Genomic DNA, 27,997 nt, shown 5'->3' on the forward strand with positions numbered 1-27,997 from the left:
GACACCACATGACTGTCCAAAAAAGAGGGGAGAAAGGAAGGTGTTAGTGAAAATGAGGGACAAGATCATTATATACCATTTGAGTGAGCAATCTCAAGGACAAAGGAATGAAAGCGGAGATCTTCTGAATACATTTTTTGAACTTTGTCTCAAAATAGCACTTTCCTACAGCTCAGGATACCCAGCAGCATCAGTCACCATACATAAGTTTATTCATGTGCACATGTCACATCTAAATGACACAGTTAAACAGTAGCAGCCATGAATAGCTTGACCTCATTGTTTCTTCCAAGGTGAATATCCAAGGAAACATTGTCTGAATAACATCAAAAATGAGAAAATATTAGTATATCAAGAATGATGAAGAAAAGACCCGGTGCTTTCAAACCATGATAAAAAAAATTAGAGCGGATACATGCCTCATCCTCAGAGCTATGCTGACACCATATTTCTTCTCCTCAGCTGAAACAAAGAAATCCCAACCATTTCAAAGGCCATTAAAAAGACCAGAAAATAATCCTCAGTGAACATCAAATAAAAAAGAAGAAAACCCCTCGGACGATGTGTTAGGAATGACATGTTTGCTTCAAGAGGCTGTAACTCTAGAATTGCTTAAGCCCTATGAGAAATTGTTCTGACATGTATTCATATATGAATAGAATGACACTTTGCTGATACTAAAATTTTCTTCTTACATAACAAACTCTTTTGAGATAATATAAACAAATGTGACTGTGTAATAAGTAACACTATTCTCATATATGTATTCTCATGTATGTATACTGATATCTACATGTGCAATGATGTGTAAACATTAAAGAAACTACTAAAACTTACTGGGTTTTTTCAGCAGCCAGGTTTAAAAATTCTAAATACCACTCCAGAAGAGCCAATTCTTTAGCACAAAGCCTACACAGAGTGTGCCTGAATGCAAATCTAGTTGACAATGAACAGATGTAAACTTTATGTCAGAAGGCTGTAAAACAAGCTTACAGCTTTTGCCAGACTTTTAACATTCATTTTGTATTATCTATCTAAATAGATATGTATGGGCAGAGAAAATTTGCAGATACCCACTGGTTTGAACACTAAAATCAAAACCTTCTATGTAAGTTTTCTGTTAGGAAAGCAGAATGTTAAAACTCCTGCAGACCACTTAACTTGACTCAAAGTGTTATAAAACCTACAGAGTTAAACAGGTCATTTGCCCTAATTGTGTCTGCAATTAGCAGGAAGATCCCTATCTCCTCCCGTGGTATCCTGGGAGCAGATTACACAAGTCAGAATACACTCAACAAACTAGCAATAAATCAGGTCAAATTTTGTTCTCAGACCCCAGTAAAGTCTACTAGAATTAAGGACAGTCTATTTTCTGCAGTGGAGTTTTTCATATGCTTGCCATTTGGTACAGGCTCACACAGCTCACTTCTGAACTGAAGCACATTTCTGATTTCAAAGAAGTTGCTCCCTCCTTAGTAGCACCATGTAAAGCTGCACTTCACCAAGCAGAGCCATTAATAACTCCATGACAATGTGCTTAAAATCACAGAATCGCAGAATCATTAAGGTTGGAAAAAATGTCTAAAATAATTGAGTCCAACCATTAATGCAGCACTGCCAAGTCCACAACTAAACCATGTTCCCAAGTGTCATATTTAGACCTTTACTGAACACTTCCAGGGATGGTGATTCCATCACCTCCCTGGGCAGCCTGTTCCAATAATTTGACCAAGTTATTTCATATTGTCAATGTTTCTTTGTCTCCCTTTCTAAAAAGTCTTCCTGGATATAATTATAACTAGCATTTGGAGGTTGACTATAACAGTGACTATATATGCACTTCTTCCCCTTGAACAGGGCAAATTGAACTCCTTTTAAAAACACTTACTATTATTCTCACTATAGTTCCTTTATTATTCACACAGACCACTAAAATTAACAGATATTTATGAGATAAATTGCAACCTACTCCTGCTTAGGACTGCAAAAGATATTCTGTGGAGTAAGAGAGTTGACATTCTAAAAGAATTTGAAGTCAACATTTGAACGCTTAAGCTCTTTTTTAGTCACAAACTCTGAGCATGTCAGTGCCCCTGGGAACATCAAGGGCACACTTTGACTCAGGTATTTCGGTTGTACTTGAGTGAAGAAAGATGAAGAGGAAGGAAGGGAGACATAGAAGGAAGGAAGGCTCCAAATTCAGACTTAATTTGAGTGTAAAACATGCAGCATATGGTCAGGCTGGCAGAAAAGCCTGATGGTGGTCACCAGAACAGATTGCAGTGCAGTGTCAGCAGGAGCACAATGCCAAGTGCTGCTCGCACTGCCAAACCCCAAAAAGTCCCCATTAGACACTGCCTACAGCCCCACACCAAAGCAGAAGGTTCCCAGAGACAACCAGCCATAAGTGGGTGTAGGCAAGGGCTTAGCCCTGAAAGCAAACTGCTCCCTAGGACTGCCATCAATATTTTCCATTTAAAAAGCCAAGCAACTGCCCTGATGGCAGTGATCCTTATCAGTTAAATTCCCTTCCTGCTATCAGACTCATGAGGAGATCAGAGGGAGATCTGTGGTAATTAAAAATGAAGGAGACCAAATTAGTAAAGCACATTCCCGACTGTCAAGAGTGATTCAGAGGTCTGGATTCTGCTGAGGGAAGCTCTCTGTCTGCCACCCCCGCCTCCATGTATGTACCCTACATCCAGAACAGTATTGGAAGGATGCCTGGAGGGGACATCTTAAATGGGAAGCGGAGGAGAGTCACACACAGTAGCTCTAGGAGTAATAAATATTGCCTTTTTGCTGCACTTTTAATGTATCTCTTCGCAGGAACCCTTGCAACTGTGATGTGGTGGCTCTGAACAAAACACAAGCCTGAGAGAGGTGACCAGAGAATTTAGTGTGGCTGTGCCCCAGCCTGTCCAGAGAAAGCCTGCCCAATGGGCATTGAGTACTGAGATATCACACCCCACTGAATGGCACAATGCAGGCTGACAACCTGATGCAGGGTCTAAAAATGGTGATGACTGCAGCCCTACAAGGCAAAGACATCAGAAAAAGAGAAGGAAGTGAAATACAGAAAGGAGCACATTTTCCCAGGGCCTTGCAACTGCAGAGCTGCTACTGCACCTTCCCTCACATATCTGGGTCACTGCATAGCAGGACCTCTTACAGCACCACAAACATCTGTCATGTGAAGTTCCTTCTTTCTTGCCACCTACTGCCTGGATGGGAGAGATGAGGAGGGCAGAGTAGCAGAAGGGGATGGTGGATCATCACGTTGCTCTGTGCTCATGGCAAGATGAAAGCGAAAAAAACCTTCTTCTAACAACCAGGTCATAAAGCAGTCAAAATATGACAGCTCTTTCCACTATGAACCCCTTGACTATTTCTCAGAGGACCCTGTCTTCCCTGTAGATATACTTTGCTGATTAAGCTTTTGAAGAGTCAAAAAAAAAGGGCAGAATCGTGGCTGGTTTCAGAGACTGCAGTTGTTTCAGGGAATGTTGGCAGTTGTGCTCAGCAGGTCACAGTCAGCTGTGCTTTGCAGGTCAACTCGTGCTTCAAAATGCAGTGGAGCACAGAGATATCCAACCTAATTTTAAACAGGTTCATTCAAATGAAATGCAGGAAAACACAACATCCCGAAAATGAGTACTTCTCAAGACACCGACTAAGTTCTGGTGCTACAGTTCGATTGCTCCAGAAGCAGCTGAGCTAACACGTTTTTAGCAATCTCGAGTGTCTTTCCACTCCACTGGAGACCACAGTCTAGACGTATTTACAGAGATGGAGACATTTAACATATTGTTAAACCAGCCTTTGAATTCCTAGTTCAGGCACAATTTAAAGAGAATGACTGCTGAGCATTTGGAAGAAGGAGGGGTTGGCACAGTATTCACAGGATTCAAAATTAATGACAGCCTGCACATCACTTCGCTTTTCTGGGAGCAGTAAAGCTCAGTGGCAGATACTCTCAACTGGCAGGCATTTCTAAGTAGATGAAAACAACTGCACACATCATGAAGGCAGCAGTCATAGCAGATATGTTCCCAAAATAAACACCTTCCCATACAGATTCCCCTAATATCCACTGTGTCCTCACAGCCAGCAAGGACCACTGAGGACTTTGCCAGCCTCAAGGAGACAAAAAAAACCCCAACGCCCTAAGAGCTCATTCTGCTATTCAACTGCAACTGCTATACAACTGCAATGCTCTCTTAAGAGCAGCGACATAGTTGGCTCTGGTATATCTCAGGACTAGTAGATGTTAAACAAAACTTCTGAAGATAACATAACTCTAAAGCCAGAATTCATCATACCTGGAGCCCTGGACACTGATTCTGCAGGCAGAAGGACCAAAAGAGATACCCCATGACTCTACCAAAAGTCATATGTCCTGGCATAGCATAGGATCTACAAGAGAATCTGAAAAAAATTGTAGAATGTCCAGAAAGACTCACCTCAGAGGACATGGAATAGTTCTGGCATTTCTTGATAGACTTTGGGATAAAATAGCACTAGGCCTATGAGAGAAGGAAGGTACTCAAGGAGCCATTAATGTGAGATGTGTATGCAACTCCCAGGCATGTCTGTAGTACAAATCTCATTCTATGGACAATCTCCTGAAAACATGAGTAGTAGCAGCCTCAAAAACAGAACCTTTAATTTTCCTCAGGCTGCAGAAATTCATGCTTTCAGTATAAGACATGTTTGATCCAGCTGCTGTGTTGTCAGATGGGAGAGGTACCACCAGCTTGGAGAATATAACAAGTCAGTGAGGAGATATCTACCTGTCAGCATTTTCAACATGGTTGTCATCAACAACAGACCCCCATGTGCAAAATCCAGAGAGCTGTAGGGCAGTCAGTTTTCAAAAGTCACCCCTCCCAGTATATCCCACCCAATGGAGAATGAACCATCAGCCAAACTCTACACTGGTTCAAATACTTTGAAGTAAAACCCACCATGTTAGCCAAACTGAATGGGAGAGGTGTTCCCTACACATTCCTGTATTCAGGCTGAAAGATTGGTTGTTCTTTAAGCGAAAGGTGAAAGACTAAGACACGAGAAACCTAAAATTACTTTTGCCATCAGAACATAGTCAGACAGCCCCTGAAGTCAGTTAATCTACTACAGACACAGAACAAAAAAGACAGAACTACATTAACACCTCTGCACTCCCAAGAGCCCAGAGAGATGAGAGCTGAAGGGTTCAGTAAAAAAGTCAAATACCTGATTGCTTCTCAAACGGGCTGAATTGCCATGGGAATTAAGAGCAACACAAGGAGAACAGGCACCTACTGAGATGAGTTTTCCAGTGTATTTAACGGAATCCTGTACTTTGGTGCATAATATCACAGCCCATCTGTTGGGAAAAGTTTTCACCTTATCAAGCAAGGGACTAAGTGTTGAGAAGTTAGAGATTCACCTCTTGCTATAAAACAGCTGAATTCTTATTGGAATTGATCTAAGAACAGAAAGACACGTAAATAAGAGAAGATGAACAGGGAAGTGCACCATTTGCCAAACTCTGTACCAGAAAGTCAAGGAGATTGTAATGTTGCTGGACCTTAAACCATTTATCACAAGATTTAAGAAATAATGTATGTCAGAAAAAATCAGTTATACATATGTACTCTAAGGTACACCAAAAGTGGTTGTGCAGCAGAAGAAATAAATCTGCTCCTTTATAGTGCAGACAGCAAAAAGTGATAGGCTTGAAGTATAACAAGGGAGATTCAAGAGCAAAAAAATCTTTAACAGGAAGGAAAATGAAGTGAACAAAATAGATGAGCAAATATCTGGAGAGCTTCTTGGCTCTGCATCACAAGGGCTCCGTGAAAACAGTCCAGTCAAACATCAGTCATGAATGACACAGTCACTGCCACTACAGCTATTTGGGGTGGAGGATGAATTATGGGATCAGCTGAGGTGCTTTCCAGCTCAATATTTCTGTAATTGATAAAGCCCATCCTAAGCATATACAGAGATTCCACATTTAAAACCTCAAAACTAAAACCAAAAAACAGCAATGACACATTTTCAAATTATGGTTGCAAGCAGTCAGAAACCTTTAAGTGATCAACACTGCTACAAAAAACATTTATGTGCGTCACACTGGAACACATATCATAAAGAAATGAACAATAAACCTTTAGAGGAGGAGTAGAACTGAAAGGATGTTGTCATTGTTCATTCTGTTTGTCAGATACAATAATTTATACCCCCTGGTACAAATTACTACGAGGATCTTTTGTGCAGAGAATTAGTAGAGCAAGGAAGTGTGATGGGAAAGAGCATTCAGCCTGGGAAGCTACAAAACAGTGAGGGATGTGTTTGCAGACCAGCAGTTCACTTATGTTCCCAGATGCAAAGAAGTGTTTCAACATTTAAAAAAAAACCTGCAGAACCAAGTGATATGAAAACACTCCAAGCTGTTAAAAATACATAAATAAATAACGTGCAGGAGCTTCAACATAAAAATAACTCAGACAAATAAGACATTTACCATTCCTAATGCTTTGAGCTTATTATTAGCTAACTAATGGTGACAAGAATGTGGATCCTATGCAAATATAATCTGACCACTTGTAGTCACTATTTTGGTCAATACAGCTACAAATGGACTGCAGAGCTACAGAACTGAAGAGCAGGGCAGCTCAAGACAAGCAATCACATCTCTTCAAGGGATGTTGTCATAGACCAGCCTTGTCTATGAATTAGCATAAAAGGGTACCTGTAGCAGATAGTGAGCTGCTCAGCTACACTTCAAAGACAATCCCTGCTCCACAGCTCCAGGAGACCGGAAGAAGGATTGGAGGGGAAAGACTCAATCAGTGACACAGCTAAGAAGCCCTACAAGGGTTAATAGCACAAAAAACCAGTAACAGTCTGTAAAATGAAAAGTCAAAACATACTGCATTCCTTCCCTTTCACGGGGTCAGGTAGTCCAGAGCACTCCACTGACGGATTCGGGACAGCCACCCTCCATCTGGAGCCACTGCTGTCGCACTCTGTGTACTCGAAGTGGTAATCTGTCTGCAAGCAATTACAGAGAGTTTCAGTTTCATCATAACATTTGCATATTAAGCTCATTAATCAAGACTGGGATTAGCAAACTCAGTTATAATTAAACCTGAAAGGAAGTAGCTGTCGTGGAACATACTGTGCAGCACTCTCGCTGCTTTGATGATCACTCTTTATCATCACAGAGCAAAGACAGAGCACATCAGGTGCTGTGCAGCACAAAGACTAAGGGAGAAGGTGGGATTTCCAAAAGCACTGAAAAGACAGAGATTCCACTAGAATTTTTTTCCCTGTCTCATAGAGCAGGATTGATCCCAAATTTCTGTCCATTGCAGTATCTAATCTACAGTAGCCAACAAGGCTTCCTTTTTGATCAATGGAGCAAGCCATACTCAGAACACAAGTCATCCCATGATAGGTTCAATGTCTAAGATGGATGGGGATGATTCACCTTCTGCCAGTGTCTTTCTGTCCTCATCAGTTTCAGAGGAAGCTCAGGCAAATTAGGGAAGATAAACCCAGTACTTGGATACCTCTGAAAAGTCATCCAAGGTCAACTCTGAGGAGTACCTCAAGGCAGAATGATGATGTGAGGGGAGATGAGTCCCATGGGCTCTGTGACCGAGATAAGCCCTGAGCAGACTAAATGAAAAGCACTAAGAAACTCCCTAGCATTATCTAGGAAAGAATATTAGCTATTTGTCTTATTAATAGTACTGATTCAGATCCCACATCGTCTTAATAGTATTGGTTCAGATCCCATGTATAGTCTAGACTCACATTTAATTACATTTTTAGTTTTGTGTTTATAGCTCTGTTTTCAAATTTATAGCCCAGAATTTCTCTGTTAAAATAAACCTCAGCAACATCTCATTCTTCAACCAGCTTGGTATCAAGAGAGTTTGGGTAAAGCTGGCAGAAGTGGTGAATAACTTTCTTCAGAGGAAACAGAGCTACGTTAAAATGACACATCCTGGCAAGCTCCATGAGATGTCTTCACATGAGCAAGGCCATCTCCAGATCCCTTTGCAGTCAATAAAAGGAAAACATTGGCCCTGTGCCTATTTTAGACACCTGCTGCAGAGGGGAAAAGGAGATAATGCATCCTAGAAACACTTCTTTCTCTCCACTGGCTACAGAGGGGAACTAGCCACTGAATTTGGATGGAATCTTCTCCATTTCCGCAAGGTAACCCCACCTGCAGTGCTGCACATCCCTTCGTGGCCCATAAAAATAACACAAAATCACAGGACCAAGGAAAACTTAGCCACAGGCTTGATGTTTGTGAAGCTTTGGAGCAGACTGGTGTGGCGGATCCATAAAATTTGGTTGGGTCCTTTCAATTTAACTGTCCTGGCAGGGCAGGGCAGGCCATGAACTATGGAGGGTGAGGCAGTGGACATGTCCACAGCCCAAGGCACAAGCAGAAGAGCTCTTGAGCTGGCGTAGTTCACTGTCACTACAGCAAACCCCCCCCATGAGACACCAGAAGTCTGCCTTCCTGCTATGACTGCAGACATCCACCCCTAAGCTCTGCTGCTCTAGGAGGGGGTACTCTGTGCACACAGGGGTTATTTTGGGGGCAATCTTTTCCTGCTGCTTCTAGGACCCGTTGCAGTTGACAGCACACATGATGGAGCAGAAGAAGGGGAGTCAGGTGGATAAAGTTTGGTCTATGTTGGCTCTGATATAGATTAGTTAATTCCTGCAAATATTCAGCTCATGTGCATGGAGAAGACTTGCAATTCTCCTTATTCACTTGTAGAAAAACAAACAACACTGAGTTTAATAATTCTCCTACTGTTACCACAGCTCTCCAGAGATATTCAGATGTTAATAAAGTTCTACCTAAACATCATTAAAGCCTTTGCTATTTTGCATCTCAGTGCAAATAATAATCTGGTTTCTCTGGAATTAATATTTTCGTGGCTCAATAATTGTCTTTGTAATTCAGTCAATGGTTTAGAAGCCTAACTCATAGCACAGTGGAAAGGAAGATTATTTGTCTCAAAAAACAAAATAATCAAATATGAAATAACACACTTCCAAATCTACAAATATACTCAATTATAATATGTATTTTTCCCCTTTCATCTCATTATGGAATCTTCCAGGAATAGAAAAAAAAAAAACCAGCCTAAATCATCTTGGTATGAAATCTATCTATAAGGCAACCAGAATATTTAAATGACAAATCTGTAATAGATCCATCTCATAATTCATATGACATAAGAAAAAAATGATGATCTATTAAACTAAATATGCAAGACCAGAGTAAAACAAAAAAAAAGGACATTGAAATGCTCTGAATCTGACTCATGTTCAGATCTCTTTTCTATTTAATATCAGGTAAAAAAAATTGCAGTCTGGTGTCAATAATCCAGGTTGCTCTCATAGCCACTCTCTCAAAACACACTTCAGTGACATCTAGCCAGCATGCAATCCCTCTGCAGCCAGAACAGTCTCAGACGGGGTGCAGCTGTGAGGTGCATGCAATGCAGAAAGATCCCTTCTACTGGCTGGATAACTGTCAACTAACACCAAAGATTCAAAATTCAGGACTGTAACTAAACTTACAAAGAGGTTGCTTCTCTCCTTGCAAGTTCAGGCAGATGAGTTAGGTTTCCATCCCTCCAAGGAAATATCTCCAGGTTTAACCAATCAGATGAGGTTTCGGGAGAGACAAACCCAACAAATGTCCTTCCCTCTGACCACCCCGTCCCTGTGTGCAGCCATGTCCACAAAGGAGTGACAAGACTCGCAAAGGTTGTACAGCAGAACTAGAGTTCTCACATAGTCTCCTTCCATTACTTTTCCCCCTACTTTGCTCAGTTCCCTTGTGGAAGAGCAGCTGGAGTGGGGTTTCTTGGTTTTTTGTTTTCTATTTGACATTAAACTTGGTTTTATGTCTGAAATAACTCCATGGACTTGGTTGTTCCTCTGGTAATCAACTGTACTGAAGACTCTTCAAATTAATTTTTGCCCTTGGTGACACACATGCACAGCTCCAAAAATCTCTGCCAGCTATGAATAGTAACATCTAAGAATCACAGAATCACAGAGTCACAGAATGGTTTGGGTTGGAAGGGACCTTAAAGATCATCTCATTCCAATCCCCTTGCCATGGGCAGAGGCATCTTCCACTAGACCAGGTTGCTCAAAGCCCTATCCAGCCTGCCTCAAACAGTTCCATGGATGGTGCATCCACAGTTTCTCTGGGCAACCTGTTCCAGTGTCTTGCCACCCTCACAGTAAAGAATTTCTTCCTAATATACAATCTAAACCTATTCTCCTTCTGTTTAAAGTCATTCCCCCTACCCTATCACTATGACATCATAGAGATCCCTGATAAAGGGTCCCTCCCCTTCTTTCCTGAGTGGTGTGACTGGAGCACTTGCCAGTGATGACTGAGGCACAAAAAGGTACCTCGGCTTTCTCTATGTCAGTTGCAATCAGGTCTCTTACTCAATGGGGCAGTATAGTTTCTTTCATCTTCCTCTGTTGTCCTATGTATGTAAAGAAACCATTCTTGCTATTTTTCATGTCCCTAGCCAAGTTTAGTTCCAGCTGTGTCTTGACTCTGCTCTTCTTTCCTCCCCTTTAGTTTTACCTAGAAATTCTTCACCACAAACTAGTGATAAGATAAGGAGTAATGGGTTCAAACTGAAAGAGGGGACATTTAGGTTAGGTATAGAGATAAAATTCTTTACTGTGAAGGTGGTAAGGCACTGGCACAGGTTGCCCAAGTTGCCCAGAGAAGCCGTGGATGTCCCATACCTGGAAACATTCAAGGCCAGGTTGGATGACACTCTGAGCAGCCTGTTCTAGTGGAAGGTGTCCCTGCCCATGGCACAGGGTTTGGCACAAGATGATCTTTAAGGTCCATTTCAACCCAAACGATTCTATGATTCTATGAAACAAACAGTGAGAGCCCAGCTGCCTCCATGTTTCATAACCAGAATACATCTGTGCTGCATCACAGGCATGGCAGCAGCTCACAACTTCAGCTGCACCACTGGCCAGCTTTAAATTAACCGGCTTGGCTACTTCTAGTGGATGAATATAACTGCATGGAGCTGTGGTTCAGCCAAATGATCTGGCATCTCAACCTGGTTTAGCAGCCGTGGTGACATCCCCAACACCCAGTTTAGCTCAAGTCCATTCCTATGAGCTGGAAGCACATCTTGACTGCAGCACCATCACCTTCAAGCACAGATGATGAATGCAGGCACTGGAATTGCCCATTAACACTGGCTTACCAGGCTCAGCACTTCTAATCTGCCTCAGGAGTTTGAACTTCTAAATATAGAAGGCTAGCACTGGAGCCTCCTCAGCAACATGGGACACTTACAACACCTTTGCTTCTCATGGGAAAATGCCATTGCATTATGTTGGGATTTCTTCACAGAATCATAGAATGGCTTGGATTGAAAGGGGCATTAAAGATTACCTAGTTCCAATCCCCATGATGGAGAAATTTCTTCACCCACCAGTTGCTGAAATGAATTTCACATCAAATCCATTGTCTGATGTTATCTGTTGCCAGGTACTACTCTGATTTTGTTTTCAATGTTTTTTCCCACTGTCATCCACACAAACAGTATTTTTAAATTTGGCCACAGACTCTGTTTTATTATTTTGCTTCATTTGGATTTAATCAAACATATCCCTCCTCCAGTTCAGCTGTTATTTCCCATAGCATTTCCTTTTCTATTGCTTGTGATTCCTAGAGTTTGGCAAAATTGGTTTGAATTTTAGACCCAAAGAGTAAGTTTCCATTGGAAAGTGTCTCTCAGGAAAAAATTAACATCATTCACATAGGGTTAAGCTTGGAAAAAAGCATCTTTCTAAATGGAAAATTCATGCTGTTCCAAGAAGCTGCTCAGAATCAGTATGTAGTCCTCAGCATTAAATTTCAAATGAAAGGTTAATAGTAACCTGAAAAATGCCACCAAAAACAGGAATGTGTGTTTGCTTTACCCTGTGCTGAATTGTGCTCTATTGTTCTTGGAGAATTAGCGAGATCACACCTGCACTACCATGCAAAGCTGCTGCGAGAAACTCCCTTACATACACACACTCTCTTTGAAGGACACTATGTACAAAACCGATGCCCTCATGCATGCACATGACATCAAAGAGATGGTGTACTGGTCACAGCTCTGCCAGGGGTAGGAAAAAGTGACAGAATTTTTCCAGCGTCCTATGTTCAAAAAGTATCAATACAGGATCGATGTTGTGTGTCTGCCATCCTCTCACGCATCTTGTGCCAAGCTCCAGCAGATATCTCCTGACTCTCTGGGGCACCCACACGTCTCACCTCCTGCCCTGTAGCACTTCTCCAGCTCCCAGCCCACCACGAGTTGGCTGAGCAGCACTTCAGTAAGGTCTGCCCCACCCAGTGTGTCCTCCAGCTCCAATGCTCCCCTTCTCATACAATTCTTGTCTTGATTTTAAGTGGCACTGAGTGTTCCTCCTTCCCCAGGTCCCCAGACCCAGTGCATGTAATGACAGATGATTCCAGTGCAGATCTCTACATCTGAGCTAGGCATCTCATGGTCCTTTACAACAGTTGACTGACATGCACATTTCTAGAGCACAGATCCTCTGTCTTTAATGCCTATTTCAGGGGATTTCTGAAACTCTAAAAGTATTGTTTTCCTCTCTACTTACTGAAAAGCTTTTTTTCAAATAACTCCCTGTAGAAATAAGCTTTTTCCATGACAAAGAGCAACAGTCTCTTCAATGTCTTTCCTATTCTTTATACACCAATTTTGTTATTCCTTCCTTTCACCTACATGGGAAATGCTTTGCACTCCTTCCCACTTAATTAGAACTGAAGGGCAGAGAGGGCACAAGTCCTTACAACAGGTTCCCAATGCATCAAATGCTCAATAAGGGCAGAAAACATTCAGTGAAGCCCAGCAACAGTAAACATTTATCATATCTGTTGTGAAATACAATGGGAAAACTCTCCTGCAATTTAACAATTTGCTCTAATGTCGCTGTTTTCCAGCCACAGACATCACTAAGCCAAAGGAAACAGTCTTCTATGCAACCTGTCCCAATACTGTTAAACAACAACTCTCAAGAGATCTGTCACTTGTTATTCTTTCCCTGAACTTGGACTCTTTGTTCCACAGATACTTTTGCTTAACCCGATTAACTGCGCACTGCTATTAAAAGATACTGCTCACCAAAAGGGGCATCCATAATCTTTTCAGACCTATGTGTTGTCTATATTTACATGTACAACAAGGATTAGCTGTGTATTTATTGAGGGGGAGGGGGGACCAAAACACAAACGTCCTCACAAATAAAAGCCTCTTTGAGGAAAGAATGAATATAGAAGGAGATAAGAAGGGAATCCAATCTCACTGAGCAGTACTGTTATCCCTCCAGACTAATCACACTGAAAATGAGCTAACATTTTCACTTCCCTGCTACACCATGACATATTATCCCAAAAGACAGCAACTGCAGAGATATGGCAAACTCCCTGAGTGGCTGTTCCCCATGTCTGGCGTCCATAGCATTAGCACACCCAGGGATTATGCTTTCAACACTCTAAGACTACTCCAGAGCTTTCAAGGGCTGCCTATCAGTCACTTCTAATTGAGTTCTGATGGAGGAGATGCAAGTTGCCATTTCTTACTAGTTTGAGGCTTCTAGGCCTTCCTCCTCTTTTACCACACTCATTATTTCCAATTATATCCCAAATATGCCTGCTGCCCCTCTGTGCTCCAATCATCCCTAGCCCATGAGTGACCAGTAGACCCGTCTGTCAGCACAGCTCTGTAACATCACTCATTCAGACTTAATGCCCAACTCTACATTTCTCCCCAAAAAGAACACAGAACTCTAATCCCCTTTGAAATTACTTATATCAGTGATTTTCAGCTGAAAACTTGAGCCAGGCTTTCAGTTATTCCTAAATCCCCAAATTCATAAAGACATTTATGTGTATTCTACCACATTTCTCTTTCTGGACTTCTAATTCATTTGCGGCTTTCTTGGCAGTGAGAATCCCAGCGCTAATTGCATTACTTAGAACTTCACAAGGCAACTGCATATATTCAGACCTTCTGAAAATCAGGCTATTTGCATCTTGAGTCTAATTCAAGCACTGGGTTTCAAACACCAGAAGCTGAGGTTGGAACACTGCCAAAGCCATCTGCAAATTAAAGATGAACTGAAGAGGTTTACTGAATGAAAGCCAAAATTCAGCAAAAGTATATCATCAATATTTGCAAGGAATGAGAATAAATGACATGTTCAGTACGTTTTTTATAACCTGTTTAAACATAATGACCAGGATTCCAATCCCGATCTGTTGAAACAAATGTCTAGTCTTAAGCCAGTGAGCAGTGACCTGCAGTGTACAGAGCTCTGCAGAATGATGGGTGAACTTCAGAGAGCATCTCCATCAGATACAAAAGTGTTTGGATGAATATTGTGTCCCCCTGCAAATGAGGAAGCTCCCATACTAACCAAGTCCGAGGACTTCCTTTGCCCTTGGTCAACAGGCTGCAGCATGGGATGATGGTCATGAGAGATTATCATGTGGTGGTTCCAGCACATCTCAGATGTGCAGAGTAGGGCACATGAACTGCATCCCTTTCTCCCTTCACAGCTCCAGAAATTGTACACACTCATTTCCACACAAGCCCCTGAGGTTAGGTGGGACAAGTCATTTGTATTGTACCTCTTCACCCAGCTGAGACTTGCCAGGCTGCCATTGCCATTTTGAATGCATTGCTGTAGCCTCAGAACAGCTTCCAGTCCACAAGGCTTCCACCTCTCCACTGAGCCTCCCAGAGATGCTTGTCATGGAAATCACATGCTATCAGTATGGCAGGGTTTTAAAGTAAGAGATAGCAGGGTTAGAAGGGCATTTCAGAAGCCATTTAGTCCATCTTCTTGCCTCTACACACCTAAACCATTCCTGACAGAAGTTGTCTAACCTTTTAGGATCCCCTCAGTGATGGATATTGCACAGCTTTGCAGGGTAAAGCTCTTAGTTATTGACTAGATAAAATGATGCTAATGTGCACAGACCATTCATCAGGCAGCTAATTAAGCAGTTATCATCAGCAAGGAAGCTGAGTGCCAGAGCTAGGAGAAATACGTGGGGGTGAAGTGTTTTATCTGTTGAAAAGAACAGCCTAGAAGATATTATTTCAACATATAAAGAGATTCAGAGCATGGCTGGGACATAAGACTGGCTGTGTCCTTCCAAGCAACTGCACTTACTGTGCTATACATCTACTATATCTATTATATTTATTATATAATTTGTTGACAACAATTTAAGGACAACACATTCTCATGTAGCACAACAGCAGCTGCATGAATCTACAGGGCTCTGATCAGTGTCTTCTATTGGCTGTCAGCCACCCTCACTCTGGCTGGAGTCAGTGGAGATTTCCCCAGCCTCACGGGGCACCTGCCAGGTCAGAGACCATCATCTTTCAGCATAGACAGTGTGCTTTCTCACTCTGACATTTCTTCAGCCTTTGCCAAATCCCTTTCAGCAGCAGTGCAGTAATGACTAGGAGAGGTCTTATTATCATTATCTCATTTTTCCTTTCAGGGACCATTTTCAGTCTGAAAGGGTCAGGTCAGCCAGCAGACCTTTGACGATGAGAAATTTATTTTTCTTTTAAATAAAACTTCATAAACAAGCCATGTGCAGCCCTATCCCAGCCATCTTTGAAAGTGTCTGGGATTACCTATTTTTGCAACCTACAGAAATAAGAAACCTTTAATAAAACATTGGTTCTTTCATCCAAGGCCTTATCTGATGCCCAGTTAAGTCAATAAAAGATATCCATTCACTTCAGAGAACAACAGGATGATCTACAGTCAACTAGCTCACATACTCATCACCCTGAGTATTAAATTACAGATGATGGACGCTGCCATTCTTGCAGGTAAAACTTCAGAGAAAACAAAGACCTTTCTACCTTTTAAGACAATCCCACTGAATTTCATGCAGGGAGATAGCAAACACAGAATTTTACAGGGTGGTATAAAATGGCCCTCAGAAAGATTATTTTCAGCCAGACAAACTATTTTTGCAGAGGCATCTCCAGTGATGGCTTAATAAGTTAATAAGAGATACTTGGGCAGTTTGCCTACCTCAATCCATGTTTCTCCTCTTCCCTTGTGTCAGCGCTACAGCTACAAAGAACCTGATGCATCATAAAGTCATTTCCCCCCCCTAGTTCTCAACAGAAAAGCTCCCTGATTCAGTTCATTGAACACTGTGACAGCACTGCTGTGGACACAGGAAAGCGTGGCAATGGGTGGCCAAGGTGGAAAGATGGACAGAGGAACAAAAGTATTTTAAATCAGAAATAGGACAGACCTAATGGTCACACAGACTTTTAGACTGGCTTAGGTTGATGGTGAAAGTGCTCCTTGATCCTGATGTCTCCTTTCTTGCTTTTGTAGCTGTATTATTCAATGGTTTGGGTCTTTCAGGCACCACAGAACAGTTTAATGAATATGGAAATTAAAACAGTCTCTAGGGATACACATCTCCACAACCACTCAACAGAATTTCTAAAGGCATATTCTGGTTCTTAGCAACAAAGCCTTACAATCTTCATAAAAGAGAGACTTTTAATGCCAATCAGACCATAAAATGTTGATAGTTAAGAGAATAAACTTTGTGCTTTAACTGCATCTTTGGTGAAATGCTGACTCCTGTTTTAATACCTCTCACCCTCTGATTTACATAAAGCAATTTGCGGGAAAGCCATCAGTAAGAAATTCAGACATGATGATACAGGCTTGAATGCTATCTTAAGACCTAAAATATGCTTTTCCTAAAGAAGAAAATAGAATTTAAACCCTCTCACTCTGCTCCATTGCCCCTCCCTATAACTTGATTTGAGTAATTTAGAGATGTGGGAGTGAGGGCTGTAACACATCTCAGCTAAAGCACATGAGAGAGAAGTAGCAAATGGCACCTTGTAAAAATGACAGGAGATCTCAAATCCTTTAGCAAACAGGGTTAGGGCTCTTTTACAATGCACAGGAAAGTTAGTATGGTCCAGAGGTGTAAGCCTTACTCCTTCAAATGCTGGCTTGCTGTGGAGTCTCAAACAAATCTTCAATTACCTGCCCTGCAATTATAATCTCATTTTCCACACCTGGGGATGATACACGTCTCTGCAAATCATTTTGGGTGCAGACTACTTTTTAATGTCTTATTTAATGTCAAATTATGAGACAAGCCAGAAGTGGAATCCAGAAGCTGTCCTTAAATTGATAATACTGCTTAATCTACAGGCAAAGGGCAAAACAACAAAACAGACTAAATTTACTAATGCAGTTCCACAGCATCTCACCCACTGTCTGCATGTTCAGGGATGAAAGTCTTGGAGCACTTATTTTCTTTACATTTAAGACAATGTAAAAGGTCAGTTACAAGTGCAACAAAGAGAAAACTTCTGACAGGGTAGAGCATGTAAAAAGAGCAGGTTGACAACCTGTTCTGTGTCTCTGACTGGTCGTTTCACATATGAGAGCTACCAAAAGCACCTACCAGAAAGAGGGCATAAGCTGTCAAATAGTATGGCACAGAAAACTGTACAAGTTTCCCACTCTACGAGCATATCCCGGTCATCATCTGATACAAGAACTCTCATCATTAGTATGAAGGGATACTCCCTGCAGGCACTTGCTTTTGAGCTCCACTGCCCAGGACTATGAAAAATAGTGTTGGTTAATGTCTTTGGAGTAAGTTTGGTTTAGAATAGGATGCCAGGCAAATAACAGTGGATCAAGGATCAGGAAAAATATTTCAACACAGCTGTCCAGTGGAACCTGCTGCCAACACTGCACTGAGGAATTCCATCTCATCGGAAAACTTTTTATGATATCCATCCCCATATCTTCTACAATATCACCAAACTTTTTAGCTGAAAGTTAAAAAGTTAACTGTCTCAAGGGCGGTACAACTTTCTCAAGTCACAAATAAATTTAAATGATGGTATAAAACTGTCTGGCATGTTTCCAGCAGGCAGGATAGAAGAGAAATGAGAGAGACATGTCCAATATCCAGAGATTCCACTGGGAGGAAAATGTGCTAGACATGATCAATTAATTCATTGTAATGAAGAGCACTATAACCTGCTATCAATCACTTTTGTCCTGTGCTTTGTATCACATGGATTTTTAATAAATGTATGTGTCAGGGAATGGGGAGGAATATTACTCAGCAAGTCTTTCAATTGGCTTTTTTAACTCCAAATCATGAAATTATTTGTTAACAAGTCAAGAATGTGTTAATGGTCTGATGACATTTCATTTATGACTTTTGTCTAGGTAGGGCCTCCAAGGTGTACTGAGACAAACAAATGAAAAGAGCAGTCACCCTTAATGAGTGTGTGGGCACGTACTCACCTGCCTGTGCATTTTCATAAGCACACACAGCAACTCACACAAGGATAATTCTGTCATCGTTTAACCCACAGGCTCCATCTCTCCCTGGCTGAAATTTGGTACAGCTCCACTGTCTGCAGCAGAGCTGCACTGATTCACACCCACAGAGACTCAAGCTTCTTGTTTATCTTTTAACAGAATGACAAAAGGTTGTTAAAGGTAACACACAGCTCTCGGTGAAGTCTGGGGTATCTTGCCACTGTTCCATGTGGCCACCCCAACTGTGCAGCCAGAACCACAACTTCTTGTCTCTGCTCTCAGACCCTTCCAGCAATGACAGCTAATTAGCCACCACAGAATCAACTTTCATCTTCCACCTGTGTGCTTTTGGTGACTAATTGCATTCACAGAATGAATCAGTAAGCAATTCCAAGCACACCAGTAAATCCAACCACGGACCAGCATGAGGAGATGCTATAAGGAGCCAAACAAAATGGGACTGACCTGGCCAGGGCAGAGCTGGCATGGGCAACAGAGCAGGGACTTGATGTCTTTCACTATGTTTGAATAAAAAAATGCTCTGAGAAAGAGTTCCTTTCATGACACAACATCTCAGTGCAGTTGGGGCACTGGGCACAAATGCTGCTGCCTTCTAGAGTCCCATCATGCTTACCCAGGGCATGGACATGTCAAGGCAATGCCCACAGTGCTCTGAAGGAAGGCTAGAGCTAAATTCTGCCTTCCCTACTCTTTAACACCCACTGAAACATTGTGACTAAATCTATGGCTGGATTTCCTCCCAGGATTTGACAAACCCATTTGTCTTATCCCCTCTCTTCCCAGATGCTTTTGTGCTGTGTTACATATCACCAAAGTGCTGATGCTCTGGGAGGAATATTAACATTAAATATAAATATAGGCATTATAACCAAAGCCATCTGTTCCTTTCTGTTGATTACAAGTCCATTTTCCTCATCCAGCACTACTCCAGCCTCGTGCTCTCTCCTTCAGTCTCTGCCTCTGCAGCACCCCAGAAAACATGCACTTACACAAACTTGACTCCAATTAACCTCTAAACAGGGATTCAAATCAGCCTGACAAGGGATTGTCAGTAGCAAGGAAACAAGTATCTGAGCTCCTGTGGTCTGTAGAGCTGGATATAAAGTATCCTGATGGACACTGAGAGGGAAACACACTACAGGGCGATGCAACTGTCCACACATAGCACTCTGAGTGCTTTGGTGTGTGCTTTGCCTCAGCTATGTGGAGACAAACTTGTGGCTCTGGTAAGATAAAAACAATGCTTTAAGAAAAGCGCATGCTGCTGTGAATCAGAGTAGTTGCCAGCAGACCACCCTAACCCAGACTGAGACAGGAGTAGGTCTTTTGAGAGCTGAATGGAATGCAGGTATCCCAGAAACACAGGAGGGACAACATGGAACTTGGGGCAAAGAATAAAGGCATTCAGATCCACATGCTAAACCAGTAGCTGCCAAAGGCTCTTTCCTTTCCTTTAAGGACTGTGACCTAAAGCTTCAGCTAAAACAGATGAGGTAGTATGTCTGCACAAGCTTCATATAATCTCGTTCTTCCCTTTTGTTATTTCTATTTCTTATTCATATGCAGAACTCCTAGGGAAAAAGGTCACAAAAGATTTGGATGAGACACTCTTCAGCAAGTGGAGTACAAAAAACAATTTAGAATCCTTTTTCTGGGACAACCCTGTTCCCTCTCTCATGACATCAGAGATGCCAGTGAGAATTTTCCTAGCCTTGTGTCGTTGCCAAGCCAGACCAGCCTCATCCTTCCAGCAAAGAGCAGATGCCAGACTCCCCATCTTGTCCCTGCCCCCTTGGCCACCCCACAGGATGGTTGCATGGGGCAGTCAAGCTGTTTGGATCTGCCCCAGGGAGTAACAATAGCTCAGGAAAGCTGTTTGCTCCCTCAGTTCCTTTTCAGGTAGCATGGAGCAACGAGCCAAATCCTGGAAACAAAAGTTCACTCAGTTGAGGCTCAAAATAGAAATGACACTGCACTGACTGCCACAACACTGCACAGAAAGAGCTGCACGGGCTTGATTGCACATAGAGCTAAAAGAGGTGTCATATTTGCTCCTGGGACTGCAGGATTTGCATATGACTCCGAGTTTATAACCATTTTCATTGTGTAAGGAAGTAAATAATCAGTAATTTATAGAACGGAAGGCTCAGGCTCGCTTCACTGCTCCACAACAGGTTCACTTCACTGCTCCACGACAGGTTCACAGTCAGTCTCCACCTCCTTACCATGCAGCTGGGAAGGGAGTTGAAGCTAATGCCTTAACACTAAAATGTACAGGAATCAACCCACAAGCACCAAAGGCAAGATTTAAAGCAAGTCTGAAATGATAAGAACAGAACAAACCTACACCTCTTCCCAAAGCTGAAGCATGTCCTGAGGCCCAGGTATGAGGGAAGATCACACTCCCTGCTCAAGCCAGTCTCCATTAAGCAAAAGTTTCCTCAGCATGCTGCAAGTTCAGCACAGGAGCTCCAGACCAGCTCACAATACACACACTGACATTCACCAATGTCTTAGTTACAGCGGCCAGGACCAGTTTATCACTGTGTGAGTGTAAGTGAAGCTGTATATTCTATACCCTCTATCTAACTTCTTATGAACTGCTACTAATGGATTGTTTGCAGCAACTGCTCAAGGCACACCTCAGGCTACAAACGGGGTGTTAGAGAACCTTGTGAGATATGGGAGTGTTTCTGTCTTCACACAAATGACTCAGCCATGATAACTCCCCTCCTGGGAGGCATCAGCACCTTCACACCCAGCCTGACAAGTCATGTCTGCTAATCGGCCATCAAAGATTCCAAAAATATCCCATGACTCACAGAGTGAAATCACTCATTGTGACACTCCTCGCCCTGGAGAAGGTACTGGGCATTCCCATCTGAACCTGAGCATATGTGTAAGGCCAGACTTCACAAACGAAGATTTGGGAAGGGTTCTCCCCACATGGGTGTGCCCTTCCAGCCTGCGCAGTGGATTTTTTAGGTGAGGCACAGCATGCACAGAACTGGCCCCACTATTTAAGTCCTAAAGTTCATCTGCCACAGCTGAGCAAGCTTGGACAGTGACAGCAAAGTTCTCAGGACTGTCTACAGCACCCAGTACTAACTTGGGCTGATCCTGCTTAACATCTGAGATCTGACAGGATCAGATGGCAGGGAGGCACTGAACTGCCCACGGGACAGTCCCCACTGAGACTCGAACTCAAGACCTTGGGATTCAGAGTCCAGAGTGCTTTGCTTTACACCATGGTTTGGGGACTTGGGGTATCCCTCTTTTGATGCAGAGGAGGACCAGAACCTCAACAGGACTGAGACTGCCACTCTCAACAAAACTGCGACCCTCATCCTCACCAAGTTTTCCTTTCCTTTTACTCTGCACTCAGGGGCATCATGTGGTGCTCAGCACAGGGTCTAATAAATACTATTCTGTTCATGCACCAGTGTGCTGGGTTATACATTTGGGTTTTGTGAGTTAAAAGCAATGTTTTCTCTGTATCATTGTATTTATTGTAATCTTTTCAGTAAATTGTAACCCTGACTTGTAATCTCTCTTGGGTCAGGTTCATTTCTCCCACCAGCTTAACTTTAAACCAGCACCACCAAGCTTGCTGCAAATTCACATCCAAAGCAGAATCTGTTTACAGTGGTTCAAAGTCTCACTCTAACTGGAAACTTTGAAATTCTGAGGTAGAGGTGACACCCCCTGAAATGGATGAAAACAGCCCTGTGTCCATATCTGCTCTGTACTGCTCTTCTCAGCTCTAGATCTAAGATCTGAAATCAGAGTCTATGCCACACACTAGACCAGGTTGATCAAAACCCCATCCAACCTGGCCTAGAACAGTTCCAGGGAAGATGAGTGTTGTTATTCCAAATTTAATTCTACTACACCAGCTGGGCTCTTGACTAGCTTGGAGTCATGACCCAAGTGCTATGACAAGGGGCACAAAAGAAAATCAAATACATGCTTCCTGAGGATCAAAAGACTGGATCAAACTCCTCCTTAAGAGCATTCTAAATCTGTAGTGTTGATCCTGCCTAAGGCACTGGTGAAAGGGAGCCACTTTCACTGTGGGAGGAAGTCTTGCAGCAACCCTCATCATGGCAGTCCCAACCAGCAACTCTGCAGAGCTTCTAAAAGCAGCAAAATAGGAACATTTAGACCCACTTTTGTCATTCTGCAAAGCTTTATTGGTAATCCATCTGTTTTCTTGTCAAGGAAAGCTCATCACACAAATTATGGGGCATAGGTTTTCCAGCCAATTAGGCAGGTAGCAGCTTTATTGAGGAAAGAGGCTTCCCCCTCTAAAGGCACAGAGTGCTTTCCACAGGCACTTGGTATGTGGGCTGCTACACCAGACCACCAACACCATCCATCTTGTGTCAGCCAGCCTGATGGAGCCAGCACAAGGTTAATGTAGTCAAGATGAGAAAAAATAAATTTAAAAAATAATAATACATTGAAAGGCAATGTGCATATAAAGTAGCTGATTTCCAAATCCTGTTAACTCTGCTTTTCTCAGGCTAACATTGGTGTGGGTTCCCACACCATCCTCTCACAACACTGACCATAGTGCATTTTATAAGCTCTGGAGTTTTAACAAGCGTCAACATTCAAGGAGGGACAAGTGGAAATTAGTACATGTCATATGGGCATGACATGCTTGTAACTTGAAGTGGGCAACAGAATTAAGCACGGCCACAGCATGATTACATTTCCACTTTTCTTCACCAACTGTACCTATTTCAACAGTATCAAATCTGCCCTGAGTTGGGAGTCTGGAAGTTTGCTGTCCTCATTTAAACAAGAATAAATGTCTCTTTTCACTGCCCAAGGAGAGAGGTAGGGCCTGCAGAGGATGCTACTTGTCATCTCATTGGAGTCCCTGCCACCTCAGAGTCCTTCAGATGCAAACACTTGGGATGTCAAGTCATTCACTGTGAAGGCTGGAGGGAGAGATGGGAGAAGGGTTTGTTGTGGGCTTTTCTCAGTTGAAAAGCAAAGGATATTTAATTCTGAAATATCCGTGTAACAGGAGATGGCTTGCTTTCCAGCTAAAATTGCGCTTGTCAAAATGCATTAGAAAACATTCTAATGTGGAAGACTTCAAAACCTACCCAGCACATTTTCTTCTAAGAAAAAGGAAGGCAGCGAGGGGGGGGAGAGGGGGGGTGGAGAAGAAAAGAAAACACAAAACAAACCCAGCAAACATTTCCCCTCATTTTAAAATGCAGCAGACTTTGAAATTTTGTCAGGGCTCAGAATGCAACCACAGCAAAATTGACAAGGCAGCTCCACTTCCATGTGAGCTAGAGAGAGCTCAGCCAAAGTTTTATTGTGTTAGATGGAGACACCATCAGCACTAATTCATCCTAACACCCAATACAGAGATAAACCCCAATCAACATGACATAAGGGTCACAAGAAGCCCTCAGGGAGACTCCAGGAATGGAGCAGGCCTAACAAAGCCACTCCATGCCTTCCCAACCTACTACTTTCCATGTCTCTTGCTCTGTGCAATGCCTTATGATATTTATTCAGAACTTGTCCCACACCAAACTGTCAGCATAATGCCATAATTCAATGTTCATAATGAAACTTCGTAATTAGTCTGCTCAGCTCGACTACAGCAAATCAATATACAACTATGCACTGTCAAGTATAAAGACAGAGAAATAATTGTGAATTCTCCACCACTGTCTGAGTATTTTGCACACATATGGGCAGGCACAGAAATGAAGACAGGAAATCCGAGCTACAGCCTTTCTACACACCTGACACCTCAGGCAGCACTGGAAAATCCAGCTCAAGGGATGACAAAGTCAGCAAAGCATCCTGCATGTTTCCTGCAGGAAACAACATGTGGGGTTCTGCAGGAAGCCCCCAGTGAAGAATGCTGGGAGTTTCCTGCAGAAAAAGTATCTTTACATCCATAGGATCTACAAAGAGAAAGAATAAAGTGCTAAATCAAGTCCTCAATGAGCAACCCCAGACTTCCTAATTCACCACTGCCTCCGTGTCAGTATCTTACGAAGACCTGTTACCCTTTGAAGTTATTTACTTCTGTAAGCTTTGACGTCCAGACCCTACAAAAGCTTTCCAATTTAAAGGCTGAGACATATATTTAAAAATACATAAGCTCAGCTGTAAGCCACATGTCGGCAGATTATCTCAATAGGAATGAGGTTGCTTCCCTTTCCAGAAGAGTCACTCGCTCTTCTGTGGTGTCCTTTTCTGAGATGCCCGAGTGAAGCAAACTGCTACAGCCAAGTTTCATATCCCAGGAAAACTGTTGTCTTTGATGGAAAACCCTGAGAAGCAGTGAGCCACAGCTGCTCTGTCAGAAGCCATTACGATGAAGGATTACCAGCACAGGCCATCTGCCCAACATCAGGGGTCTGCTTGGCTTCTGGGGGTTTTTTTTACTGCAAGATGCTACAGTAAATCAGGACAAAATTAAATCCAGGAGTAACCTATCCCTTTGGGGCTGAGTTGCCCCTGGAGCACCACTACACCCACTCCACCAGACAGGGAGAACACAATAAAAATCCACCTTGACCTGGTGATTTATGAACGATGATTCAGCACAATGCAAACTGAGTGGCCACCATGTCCTCGTTAATAACATAAACAGTGTCAAACCAAAAGGAGGGCTAAATCAATAGCCACAATTTGAGCTGCATTAATTCCAAATTCCTTTCTCTGTGCAAATACATTACAGTGATTCACAGAGACAGTCTCAAAGAAATAAGTGCCTCTGTATTATTAAGCAGCAAAATGTTGGGTGCTTGGGAGTCACCTGGGCAGACAGATGATAGCATTAGGGATTTAACTGACCCTTACAGATAAAAACGCATGTGAGGAATGGCAGGGCCATCAGCAAGCAGCAGCCTGTGCAGGAGTCAAGCCAGAGGAGAGCAGGGGAGGAGCTCTAAGATGTTTTCCCCATGCTGGCAGAGCAACACAGCTTTTTGCTTGGTGTGAAATGCATAGCCAGGAAGCAGAGTTGCTGAGGTATGCAGATGGACTCAGGCATAGTAAGGCATGAGCATCCCCTGGGAACAGCCCAGTTCTGTCCACAGCAAGGGCCACGTCCTCCTCATGGAGACCACAGGGCCATATGAGACCAATGGCAGTTGATGAATGCCCTGAGTGGAGAAAGAAGGTGTAATCCCGGGATTATCTTTGGGTTTAAAGGCAGGAAGTACTTTAAGATACCTGGTGAAGAGGTACAACCTGACAGAACAAATCATGGAGGTGCAACCAAAAACAACGCTCTTGTGGGTTTGGGAGGTACCTCACCAAGCCTTGCCATTGCAACAGTGTGAGCATCCCAGTCACAGAAAGGACCGAAAAAATGTTCCGTGCATGGGAGGGGTGATAAATGCACATTGGAGGATAACAGTGCACATTCTGACTCCTTTTCCACCATTCACTACAGCTGTGCAACAAACCCCAGAACACTGCGGACAGACAGACAGTTCCCATTTTCATCATCCCTTGACCACAAGCAATTTATAAGGACCAGTAGTCGGTCCTGCCTGCAGCCCCAGGGCTGCCAGGAGCTGATCACCAGCACACCAGCTCTGACCACCAGCAGTCCCAAACAGAGAAATGCTCTGAAGATCCAGGACCTAAATTTTGTAGACAAATGTAAGTGCAACTGCACCATTAAACACCATTCTCACATCCAGTACAGAGACTAAGTCTCAATATGTTGGAATAGTTATGATGTAGCTGACTACCAGCGCTTTGCATAGGGCCATTCCACTTGCACACTCAGTGTGGTTTTCAAAGAAGGAAAAATGATGTGGATGATGCTACAGGCACATAATCAAGTTCTAACTATGTTTTAATTCGACAACCACATGCTACTGAAATCATAAGCTGCATCATGTTAGATCATGGCAGAAAGCAGAAAGCAAAATTTTTAGGGTCATTCTTTGCCCATTGGAAACTCATTGTCAGACAAGGTCCCACCTTTGGGTTGGGGGTGAAAAACCTGCAGCCTGCAAGGCACAGCTGACCACCAGATCATTTAGGATATTTCCCCACATAAATACATCACTCACCTGGGTCCTGGATGGTAACAGAACTCCCACACTGGTAAATCAGCTGCAGACACTCTATGTAGAGCAGAACATGAACTAACAGCTGAACACCTAAATCTCTGCTACTTTTTAGCAACAGGCAGAGAGCAATGTGCTTGGGAAAGCCAGGCTTAACTGACATTGTGGGCTGTACCTCAGTGTAGGGGGTAGGATGGCTTGGAGGCTTGAAGGCAGATACTCATGGGGCGGGGAAGGTGAATTGTGGGGCTTGTGCAAACCTGAAAGGAAAGATGTTGCTGTATTTCAGGTCACAGAGGGCTGTAGGAATATGCAGACTCTCTAGAAGGATGCTTGTACAACTGGTGTGTTTGTAGTGTAATTACTTGTGTTTGGAATTCATGGATTTAATACGACCCTGGCTTGGAGAAGGAAATTTCTGACACAATTCAGTAATCATAAAAATACAAAGGTTTTCTAGTACTCACATGCAAGTAAGGTTTGTCCTTTTACCTAAAAGGATCTCAGGTATAATTCTTTCTGTTACAAATGGCCTTATTATTCAATATTGCAGTTCACATAACCATAATCCTTTCATCTTAAGGGATAAAAAAGTGCTTTTATAAGCATGTTCAGTCACAGGCTCACCTTAAGTCCTGATGAACCCGAGTGAATTCATGGTAATGAATATGAACCTAAACAGCTAAAAAATATTTTTCACAAGCAGAATTTATACAGGAAAGAAAGGGAGGCACATATTTATTAGGATCTTAAACCCTACTAAATTTCAGGTAATGCATAATTGTTCTTAACCCCTGAAGCTCAGGTTGGGGGCTAGATGTGGTAAGATGGGGCAGTGGAGGGAGTCTGTGTTCCCTGTATTAGATATAGAAACAGATATCCAGCAATTAAACAATTTACTTTTCCAAAGTTAAGGCCGAAATGAGCCTAAATTAAGCTTATGATATATGAAGAAAATGTCAAAGAGAGCAGCTTTGGTATCTCTTCCTTAGGTGAATAAGGTACTTTCCTTTGCAAAAGCCATGAGTTTCTTGAGAAAACTCCCCTGGATTTAGACCAAGCTTTCATGAATACCCACACATGTGAGAGAGAAAAGGATTGTCTTAGAAAGGATTAACTCCTCAGGCCAAGCAAGCTTTAACACATGACTAAGGATTCTCTGAAGATTTATGTAGCCAGGAAATGGGAAATAATAAAAAAACTCCAACTAGCTTTCGAAGGCCAATAGGCACCACAGCTGAATTAGGTCTGCCTAATGCTTGGTTAAGATCTGTACCCTCAGGCAATCATTCTCTATTAAACAGATTATATTCAGCACAAACACAGCACATTTGTAAGCTTAAAGCTAAGAGGCTACACATGAAAAGACAGAAAATAAATTATTCTGGGAATAGGAGCAGGAGGAAATCTAGAGGAAAAAAATAACTGTTTTTAAACTTAGG

The 27,997-nt window shown here is 42.6% G+C and overlaps 1 protein-coding gene across 2 annotated transcripts in view; it reads right to left on the reverse strand.

Moving 5' to 3' along the window:
- ELAPOR2 (endosome-lysosome associated apoptosis and autophagy regulator family member 2) overlaps positions 1-27,997 on the reverse strand; it is a 100,847-nt gene that overhangs the window by 41,451 nt on the left and 31,399 nt on the right. For both annotated transcript variants that reach the window (XM_071552756.1, XM_071552755.1), the window contains exon 2: positions 6,921-7,041. In XM_071552756.1, coding sequence (XP_071408857.1) covers positions 6,921-7,041 — 121 coding nt within the window. The remainder of the gene's footprint in view (positions 1-6,920; positions 7,042-27,997) is intronic.

The sequence above is a fragment of the Pithys albifrons genome, chromosome 3 (assembly GCF_047495875.1).
Source record: "Pithys albifrons albifrons isolate INPA30051 chromosome 3, PitAlb_v1, whole genome shotgun sequence".
Classification (NCBI taxonomy): Eukaryota; Metazoa; Chordata; class Aves; order Passeriformes; family Thamnophilidae; genus Pithys; species Pithys albifrons.